This window comes from Scyliorhinus canicula, chromosome 10, assembly GCF_902713615.1.
Source record: "Scyliorhinus canicula chromosome 10, sScyCan1.1, whole genome shotgun sequence".
Lineage (NCBI taxonomy): Eukaryota > Metazoa > Chordata > Chondrichthyes > Carcharhiniformes > Scyliorhinidae > Scyliorhinus > Scyliorhinus canicula.
In genome coordinates, this window is record NC_052155.1 from 183,227,888 (window position 1) to 183,238,861 (window position 10,974).

General features: G+C 43.6%; 1 protein-coding gene across 6 annotated transcripts in view; it reads right to left on the bottom strand.

The window, feature by feature from the left end:
- The window catches only part of LOC119972820 (zinc finger protein 236-like), a 168,518-nt gene extending 163,173 nt beyond the window's left edge, over window positions 1-5,345 (bottom strand). For 3 of the 6 annotated variants that reach the window (XR_005462157.1, XM_038810265.1, XM_038810267.1), the window contains exon 1: window positions 5,021-5,345. Coding sequence is in view for 5 of the 6 variants with exons in the window: in XM_038810265.1 (XP_038666193.1) it covers window positions 5,021-5,069 (49 nt within the window). In the remaining variant the exon portion in view is untranslated. The remainder of the gene's footprint in view (window positions 1-5,020) is intronic. The other 3 variants (XM_038810266.1, XM_038810264.1, XM_038810263.1) reach the window with 2 other exon arrangements.
- Window positions 5,346-10,974: the final 5,629 nt, after the last annotated feature.

Genomic DNA, 10,974 nt, shown 5'->3' on the forward strand with positions numbered 1-10,974 from the left:
ATAAGGGGAAGTAGATTTAGGACTGAGTTTAGGAGGAACTTCTTCACCCAAAGGGTTGTTAATCTATGGAATTCCTTGCCCAGTGGAGCAGTTGAGGCTCCTTCATTAATTGTTTTTAAGATAAAGATAGATAGTTTTTTGAAGAATAATGGGATTAAGGGTTATGATGTTCAGGCCGGAAAGTAGAGCTGAGTCCACAAAATATCAGCCATGATCTCATTGAATGGTGGAGCAGGCTCGAGGGGCCAGATGGTCTAATCCTGCTCCTAGTTCTTATATTCTTATGTTCCTAAGTATTCTGGGATGAAGATCATCAGGCCCTGGAGATTTATCCACCTTCAATCCCATTAATTTTCCCAAAACCATGTCTTTACTAATACCAATTTCCTTCAGCTCCTCAGTGAAACTTCTCAGAACTTCCGGTACATTATTCATGTCTTCCTTTGTGAAGACAGAAGCAAATTATGAATTTAGTTCCTCAGCCATTTCTTTGTTCCCAATTATGAATTCTCCCATTTCTGGCTGTAACATTAGTTTTAATCAATCTTTTTATCTTTACATACCTATAGAAATCATTAGTCAGTTTTCATAGAACATGGAAAAATACGTGATGTGGAGATGCCGGCGTTGGACTGGGGTGAGCACAGTAAGAAGTCTTACAACACCAGGTTAAAGTCCAACAGGTTTGTTTCAAACACAAGCTTTCAGAGCACTGCTGAGGAAGGAGCAGTGCTCCGAAAGCTCGTGTTTGAAACAAACCTGTTGGGCTTTAACCTGGTGTTGTAAGACTTCTTACCATAGAAAAATACAGCACAGAACAGGCCCTTCGGCCCACGATGTGCCGAACTTTTGTACTAGATTAAGAACAAATTAATCTACACCCCATCATTCTACCGTACTCAATGTACCTATCCAATAGCCGCTTGAAGGTCCCTAATGTTTACGACTCAACTACTTCCACTGGCAGTGCATTCCATGTTCCCTGCTAGCTTTCTTTAATATTGTATTTCCTCTTCTTAATCCTCGATCCGCCTTTGCTGAATTTTAAATTGTTCCCAATCCTCAGGTCTATTGCTTTTTCTTGCTAATTTGTATGCCTCTTCTTTGAATCTAATACTATCTCTAATTTCCCTTGTAAGCCATGATTTGGCCACAGTTCCCTTTCAACTCTTGCACCAAATAGGAATAAACAACTTTTGGAGTTCACCTATTCGTTTCTTAAATGCCTACCATTGCCTGTCCACTGTCCTTCCTGTCAGTAATGTTTACCAGTCCAGCTCATGCCTCGTACGATCATAGTTACCTATCAAAACCCTTTCCTAATTTTAAAGACCTCCCGCTATCAGGACACCTCTCGGTCTTCTCCTTTCTCCAGCCGCAGTTTGTCGAATCTCATCAGTTCATCTGTGCTTTGCTGAAGGTAATGCCTGCACTGATTTTACTCACAAATTTAAATCAGAAATACTTGCCAGGAAAACATTGTAAAGTAAACGTGATCATTTACAAAGCATTCTCACCCAATAAGGTTACAAAATTCATTATTTGCTGACTTGGTGAAATCAGACATCTTTTTAAGAAATGCTACAACAGTGCCTGGCAATACCCCAAGCTTATTGCTAATCAGTCTTGGGGGAAAAACTGTAGAAGACACTGTTAACATGAAGGAAATAACCCTTAAGTGTTGTAATATCACAGAAATGATAGCACAGGGGAGGCCTAACCAAAAGGAGTAACAACGTTTTATATCGTCATTTACAAGCACCTACAAAGTACAAATAAAGAGGATGTCAGATCATAGGGTCCATAATAGGATCCAATGGTCTCCTGAATAATTTCACCGTTTTTACGTTGGTTTACCACTCCAAGTTGAATTGTTCAATAAGTGATAGCAATGCGAAAATATCAAGTATTAATGAAAAGGCAAAAATAATGCTGAAAGACATAAAGCACTGAAAATACTCAAGCAGGCCAGGCAGCATCTGTGGATATAGAAATAGAGTTAACATTTCAGGTTGTTCTTGACAGAAGAAATTAAATGAAAATTGCTTATTGTCACAAGTAGGCTTCAAATGAAATTAGTGAAAAGCCCCTAGTCGCCACATTCCACTGCCTGTTCGGGGAGGCTGGTACGGGAATTGAACCGCGCTGCTGACCTGCATTGGTCTGCTTTAAAAGCCAGCTATTTAGCCCTGTGCTGAACCAGCCTAACAATTTGAAACTTTAATCTGTTTCGTCACAGATGCTGCCTGGCCTACTGTGCATTTCCAGCATTTTCAGATTCTATGTGAAATGTTAAATCCACCATAATATCATACAAAGACAAATTTCAAACATAATGTTTCCCTTAAAAAGTAAGAAAAAGGGCAGCACGGTGGCCTAGTGGTTAGCACAACCGCCTCACGGCGCTGAGGTCCCAGGTTCGATCCCGGCTCTGGGTCACTGTCCGTGTGGAGTTTGCACATTCTCCCCATGTCTGCCTGGGTTTCGCCCCCACAACCCAAAAATGTGCAGAGTAGGTGGATTGGCCACGCTAAATTGCCCCTTAATTGGAAAAAATTATTGGGTAATCTAAATTTATTTTTTTTAAAGTAAGAAAAGACAATGGGTGGGGGAGGGGTGCTTCTCTCCCCTCCAGTCTCCCATAGTCTTATAGACAAAGAACTATAAGAGTAAGTGGTGGGGAAGATAGTAATTTCAGGGTAAGACCATGAGGTCAAGTTCAAATACACAGCGCACATGTTTGGCTTCATCCATTTGTTAGTGACAGGTCAGGTCTAGCCTATTGCAATCAAGTCAAGTGAAACTTCAGCTCTTCCTGTAGTACATGAACAAATCCAGACATAGAAGAAAAAAAAAGTTCCCAATGAATAAAAAAAATCAACTAGCTGTTCCATTCGGCATGAATGACAAATTATTAATGTTGACTTCTATTTAATGGCTACAATCTCACATACCTAGAATGTGAGCGAGGGTACAAGCCATATACCTTGCAAATCCGGACATTTAATTATTACAAATGAACCAGAGAAAGGAGGGTTTTAGAAAAAAGTTCACCCGGTTTAGAAAAATCTAGAGAAGGCTATTCTCAAAAGTACAAGTTTCCCGAGAAAAAGCCTTGCTACTTCGCTCCTCCTCGCACCTTTGTTGCACACAATTTGAAGTGATTTTAAGACAAGCCATAACTGCAAAAGGGGCCACTAAACTCTATGCAACTGAACTAGGGGGAGGAAGAAGAGACAAGAGAAACAACAGAGATAAAGGGAAGTAAACAATACATCATCTTTACAAAAGTAAAACTAAATGTTCTGCAACAAAACTAGAAGGGTGAAAAGGGACAAACAGTCAGAGAAAACGCTGTTTAAATTTCAAACAAATGACAAAAATAAAACAATGATCGGCAAAAATAAATAACCATGGGGAAGGCACAGAGAAACAAGACAATACTTAATTAAAAGAGGTCACAAAACATGAACTAAATGCTCCACAACAAAACCAGAAGGGGACAGAGAAAGAAAACGCGACTCTTTTCATTTCTTTCAGAAACGCAAAAACCTAAACAACGATCTGCAGGATTATAACTGTCAGAAAAGAAGAGAGGGAGATGGAGAAAAAGACAATACTCAAGAAAGATGTGACAAAGGCTTTGCCACAAAACCAGAAGGGGCAGAGAAGGAAAACACACATAATTATAATCCCACAAGGTGAGGAGACCCAGCAAAGGGAAGGGGGGGGGGGGGGGGTGTGCCCTCAATCAGAAAAAATAAAACCCCTGTCCATATTTTCAGTTCGGGGAGGAACTTCAAATTATTTAGAAAGCTTGGAAAAATAAAAGAACGAAGGGGCAGGGTGCTGAAATAATTATAATTCCACAGTGAGGAGACCTGGGTGAAGGGAGGGGGGTTTTGCCATCAATCAGAAACAAAAATATAACCCCTGTCCACATGTCCTGTGAAGGCTCCCTCTCTCAATTCTCTTTAATTATTTAGAAAACTTGGAAAAATAAAGCAAATGAGGGGGGGGGGAGGGTGAAACAATTATAATTCCACATTTTCTGTGAAGGCTCCCTCTCTCAATGCTCTTTGGTTAGGGGAGGGGAGAGAGAGATAAACTTCAAATTATTTAGAAAGCTTGGAAAAATAAAGCAAATGAGGGGCTTGGGGAGGGTGAAACAATTATAATCCCACATTTTCTGTGAAGGCTCCCTCTCTCAATTCTCTTTGGTTAGAGAGGGGGGGGGGGGGGGGAAGAGAGATAAACTTCAAATTATTTAGAAAGCTTGCAAAAAATAAAAAAAATGAGGGAATGGGGAGGGTGAAATAATTATAATCCCACATTTTCTGTGAAGGCTCCCTCTCAATTCTCTTTGGGGGGGGGGGGGGGGGGGGGATAAACTTCATTAATTAGAAAGCTTGCAAAAATAAAACGTGGGCAAATAATTATAATCCCACAAGGTGAGGAGGCCTCAATCAGAATCAAAAATAAAAACAACCCTGTCCACATTTTCTGTGAAGACTCAATTTCTCTTTAGTTTGCAAAAGCGGCCATTTTCATTTTGTTTTTTAAACATTATATATATATATATATATACATATATACACACACACACACATAAGAAAGAAAAGCTGGGCCATCACTAACTGGCTCAGCTCAGATCTTCCGAGACAATAACAGAGGGGAGCGGGGGTTAATTCGCTCATTAACCGTTGACGGCGCCGGTTTGAAAAGGCACGCGCACAACACCGCATACAAATAGAACGTGCAGCCCCGAGAGGGATAAATAACTAAATCTATATAAATGTATATCCGTGCGCCTCCTTCGCCTCAGCCCCACTGACTGGCTGGCAGAGCTGAGCGGGGACAATATCCGGGGAACTATATTTCAGCCATCTCCCTCCCCAGTGAGAGCAGCGACCCTCCCGCCCCGGCCTCATCACCGGGGGCCCCGCGCGGGGGCCTGCGCCGCCGGAGGAGCAGGAGGCCGGCTGGCCGGCCATTCCCGCCCCGAGAGCCGCCAACTCACCCGCCTCCGAGGTCTTCGCCGGTGTTTTAGGAGGTCGGCCGCGCGGCATTATTTTCCTTCCTTCCTTCCCTCCTCCTCCTACCCCACCTCTCTCTCTCTCTCCCTCTTCGCCCGCACCGCCGCGGATATCTCCCTCTTATTATTGTTGGGCTTCGAGCGCGGGCGGCGCTTCCAGGGGGGGGCCGGAGGAGGAGGAGGAGGAGACAAAATGGCGGCGGCCGCCCAGCCCCGGCACCGGCCAGGCTGAGCCCGAGCCCAGCTGAGCTGACAAAAGAGACCTGCTCCCCTCCCCCGGCCGAAAGGAATGTTGTCTCCCTCGCTCGATCGGACGCGTCGCCCCCGCCGCTCTCCACAGGCTACGTTCCGGGGGGGGGGGGGGGGGTCTCGATTGAGAGGCTCGGGGATTGTTCCCCGCGCTGAGGGATTTTGGGAGGGGGGGTTATTTTGAGGGTGATTTGGGAGGGGGGGGGTGTGATTTGGGAGTGAGGGTGATTTGGGAGGGGGGGGGTGTTTTGAGGGTGATTTGGGAGGGGGGGGGTGTTTTGAGGGTGATTTGGGAGGGGGGGTGTTTTGAGGGTGATTTGGGAGGGGGGGGGTGTTTTGAGGGTGATTTGGGAGGGGGGGGTGTTTTGAGGGTGATTTGGGAGGGGGGGTTATTTTGAAGGTGATTTAGGAGGGGGGGGGTTATTTTGAGGGTGATTTGGGAGGGGGGGGTTATTTTGAGGGTGATTTGGGAGGGGGGGGGTTATTTTGAGGGTGATTTGGGAGGGGGGGGGTTATTTTGAGGGTGATTTGGGAGGGGGGGGTTATTTTGAGGGTGATTTGGGAGGGGGGGGTTATTTTGAGGGTGATTTGGGAGGGGGGGGTTATTTTGAGCGTGATTTGGGAGGGGGGGTTATTTTCAGGGTGATTTGGGAGGGGGGGGTTTTGAGGGTGATTTGGGAGGAGGGGTGTTATGAGGGTGATTTGGGAGGGGGGGGGGTTTTTTGAGGGTGATTTGGGAGGGGGGTTGTTTTGAGGGTGATTTGGGAGGGGGGGTTGTTTTGAGGGTGATTTGGGAGGGGGGGGTGTTTTGAGGGTGATTTGGGAGGGGGGTGTTTTGAGGGTGATTTGGGAGGGGGGGGTTATTTTGAGGGTGATTTGGGAGGGGGGGTGTTTTGAGGGTGATTTGGGAGGGGGGTGTTTTGAGGGTGATTTGGGAGGGGGGGATGTTTTGAGGGTGATTTGGGAGGGGGGGATGTTTTGAGGGTGATTTGGGAGGGGGGTTGTTTTGAGGGTGATTTGGGAGGGGGGCTGTTTTGAGGGTGATTTGGGAGGAGGGGTTTTGAGGGGGAATTGGGGGGTTTTGAATCACTAGCTTTCAGAGCGCACCTCCTTCATCACTCACCTGATGAAGGAGCTGTGCTCCGAAAACTAGTGATTCAAAACAAACATGTTGGACTTTAACCTGGTGTTGTAAGACGTCTTACTATTCTTTTACTGTTCTTCTAAGCGGAATTCCCTTCCTAACTGCATTGCGGGTATACCTACACCACATGGACTGCAGTGGTTCAAGAGGGCATCTCATCACCACCTTCTCGAGGGCAATTGGAGAAGGGCAATATATGCTGGCCTAACCAGCAATACCAACATCCTATGAACAAATACGTTTTTAAAAATGAGCTACAGTGTAAAGGGTTAGGCAACCATTTAAAGTTATTAGAACATTTTTACAACTTCAAATATGTGGAATTGCCAGTCGACATCCTGATTCAAGAGTTCTGAACTGTGCCTTTGCTAAATAGATTACTCATGGTTCAAGATCTTTTGGGGGTAATAGCAGAGCATGGCAACAAGCATTGTGCTGACTCACACAATATTAGTTTAAAAGAGTGGTGTAACAATTGGGGTAGGCTATGCGGGGATATGTAACGGTGAGGTTTGACAGAGAAGATTAGCAACTCTGAAGTAACTGGAGTAGAGGTAAGAACTGGAACGCTGGGTTATCTCAATGACCTGTTTGCTTGCACAGGTATGTATTGTCGGTCTGCTTAATGTGATCAATAACTGAAATAAAATCAATTGCTGATACCAGAGTCTGAATCAGAAGATTATTTTCAGGTACTAAGACAATATCGTACAGAGCATGTGTGAAGGGAAGCAAGTATCTCCATTCCCTGTGTTGATAAAACAGTTGCCAATAATATCAACCTATCCGCATCTAAAAAGCCACTTTATAAATATTGTTATTTGTTTTGCAAACGTAGCCTCAATCCCAGACAGATTGGTGGTGAGGACATTGACAGCCTGCCTACACACATGCGCCATCCCAGTGCAATTGTCAGTATGAGCAATATTTTTGAAAATAACTACCTGATTTAATTCTCAAATTCTGTCCAGCTTGGTTGTATTAACATATTCACTGCCTCGTGCACTTCTAGCCAAGAATACTGTGTTACGAGTATGCCACAAAAAATTGTTTCTCCTCTATTTCTGTTTTAGTTTCCTGCCTGTGCTCAGTTTCGGTCTCCCAAGTTTTGTCTCCCCATCACTCTCAAGTCTTTCACTTTTATCGTTCCCCTCACTTCAGTTTTCTCATATTTTTAGTTTGCCTTTTTTACTCTTGAAATATGAGAGTGGCAATGACAAGGCCAAGAAAAATAGGGAACTATATAATCCACATTTGTTGATGACTCAAAGATTGGTGGTTTTAAAGTACAGGGGGAAGCATTACCAAGAGATGTTGATAGATTAGGTGCTTGCATGAAACTGGGTGATGCATTTTAACATTGGTAAGTATTTAAATGATAAGCTCATAATAATGGCGGTCCGAAGAGGTTCAGGCATCAATGTACATCAATCACGAAAATGTAGTAAATACAAATAATCAGGCAAAAAAAAGCCAATGAAATTTATAACTGGAGGGGTACATTATCAAGGAGAGGCTGCTTTGCTACATCTACACAAAGCCCTGCTAGACTAGGGTACCATTCTGGGTACCACATCTTTGGTATATTTGGCCTTGTGAGGAGTGCAATGTAGATTCGCCGGCATATTACTGGGGCTCCAAAGTGTTAGATTATGAGGAGAGATTTCACAAAGTAGGTTTCTATTCTCTGGAATATAAAAGTTAAGGGGTCTTGATTGCAGCTTTTAGGATTTTTAAAGGAATAATGCAATACATAGAACTTGTGCTGGGAGAATCTGGGACAAAGGGATATTATGTTAAAATCAGAGCTAGGCCAATTCTAGAGAGAAGTCAATAAACACTTCATAAAAAGTGGTAGAATTGGGGAACGGTCCCACAAAAGGTAGATGCTAACTCAATGAATACTTCAAATTTGAGATAAATGGATTCTTGCTGGACAACAGTATACAAGGATATAGAACCAATGCACGTGGGCGGAGTTAAAATGGAGCTAGGTTAAGCATAAACTTACTGGATGGAAGAAGAGGATTGTGGGACTAAATGACCTATTCCTGCCTCTTCTGATTTTTGAACCACTTACAACTCAGATCTGTTCTACAATAACATACAATGGGTTGCTTCTTTAGCAGAGGAGATGTGAATGGAACTTAGCAAGGGAATCATCAGCAAACTGTCCCCACTTCTCATAAGGTGATCAGAGGTCACTGAAGATGGTTAAGCTGAAACATGCATGAGATGCACTCCAATTGTGATATTCTCAGGATGCTGTGATTGGCTTTCATCAATGATCATTTAAAAATGTATAAATATAACATTTTTTACAGCTCATATATTGTCACTGTGGCACAAATGAACAATCAGTTCAGTAAGAAAAATGTCAACCTTTGTCGATCTAAAAGTGAGAGGCACCACCCTAATTGCGCAACAACACAAACATTATAAAGAGCTTAATTAAAAACTGGAATATAGTCCTTCCATCAAACAAAATGAAACCATCTTTGGTTAAAAGTCAAACGGCTATGTTCCACATTAAGTGATATAAACTATTCAGATCCTCTACAAAACGCATTTTAATTTTGGGACCAAAGTATTGCCATTTCATGATTGCTAATGCAGAACAAATGATTTAAAGGTGCTCATTTTTATTAATGACAGGTCCAGGAGTGCAGCAATGTAGAGCCAAGTCCATGTGCTGAAGCAATAGATCTATCGGACTACCTACCCCTCACTCACTTCCAACTAATGTCAAACTGAGACAGTGAAGGCTAGACACAATTGTGACCCAACTGAGCGATGGGGAAGAAATGTAAGGCATCACTTACATGCTTGGCGATTAGACTTTTTAAAAACGTGACTTCATAGATAGGCAAGGACGTGACAGTGAATCAGACTAGCCGAGAAATTATTTGATATGTGCTCAGAATGAGACAGACAGCTCACTAACGATGCAGGGTGGAGATTGGGAAGTAACAGCAGTGGGCCTTGTGTAAGTGAGTGAGTAAGGGGAGAGAGAGGTGGCAGAATGAAGGTGTTGGGAAGTTTGTTGATTGAATATTCTTCAAATGTGAAATCAGGAGGCCTCCCTGCTCCGCATTTAGCTAAATATATTTTAATATCTTACAATGTTGGTTGTGGCTTTTAAAAACACCTTGCTAAGCCTCGTGCAATTGAGGACTTCAAACATAAGGCCCTTTATTTGTAATTTTCAATGCCTATTTAAAGTTTAGGCACTGCACGCTGTTTACCTTTTGGCCTTTACTAATTGCAGGTGGCAAATGTTTCTGTTGTAATGTATGTGTACTTCCTGTCTGTCAGGAAGCCATTTAGCAGTTGCAAAACAGGTGCACTGCAGCCATATTTCTGGTCCCCGAAAATCTGTGATTGTATGTGGCGTACTCATATTAACCAGAAACTGAACTGGACTGGTCATATAAATGCTGTGGCTACAAGCGCAGGTCAGAGGCTGGGAATTCTGCGGCAAGTCACTCACCTGTCTCCCCAAAGTTTGTCCACCATCGACAAGGCACAAGTCAGGAGTGTGATGGAATACTCTCCACTTGCCTGGATGAGTGCAGCTCCAACAACACTCGAGAAGTTCAACACCATCCAGGACAAAGCAGCCCACTTGATTGGTGCCCCTTCCACAAACATTCACTTCACCACTGATGCACAGTAGCAGCCGAGTACCATCTACAAGATGCACTGCAGGAATTCACCAAGGTTCCTTAGGCAGCACCTTCCAAACCCAAGATCATTGCCATCTAGAAGGACAAGGGCAACAGATACATGGGAATATCGCCACCTTGAATTTTCCCTCCAAGTCACTCACCATCTTGACTTGGAAATATATCATCGTTCCTTCACAGTCGCTGAGTCAAAATCCTGGAACTCCCTCCCCAGTGGCACAGTGGGTGTATCCACACAATGACTGCAGAGGTCAAGAAGACAGCTCACCACCCCATTCTCGAGGGCAATTAGTGATGGGCAACAAATACTGGCCTAGCCAGCAAAGCACACATCCCATAAAAATTAATTTTTAAAACTCTCCAACATAACTTTAGAAGAGTATGCCAGAATTGCTGGAAGCTAGACTGAGGCCCAGATATAGCGGGTTCTGGACGACCATGGAAGCTTTATGGGTGGTCTTGTGGGCAGAGACTCCACTGTGATCATTGACATAATCAGCAGGGACTCGAACAGACGGCTGAGATCATGTTCTCTGACTTACTATGCATTGGTACAGGAAATATGCTCGTTAAGCAAAGGTTTGCAGCGGCAAACACTTCTACCGATAAACAGCTTGTGTCACATTTAGTATGTCAATTAAACATTGAAAATCATATCTAATGATTAAATAGTTTGCTCTCATCGGTTGGATGTTGAAGGGGTTAAAATCATTGAGTGCAGTAGAGTTCCCCTGTGAATTGAGTACAGCAGAGTTCCCCTGGGAAGCTACTGTAAAGTTTCCACAGCTGCACATACAAAATGAACAAGGGACAAGAGAGTGGGAACTTTGATAAGCCGCAAGAAGATAGCCATAACAGCC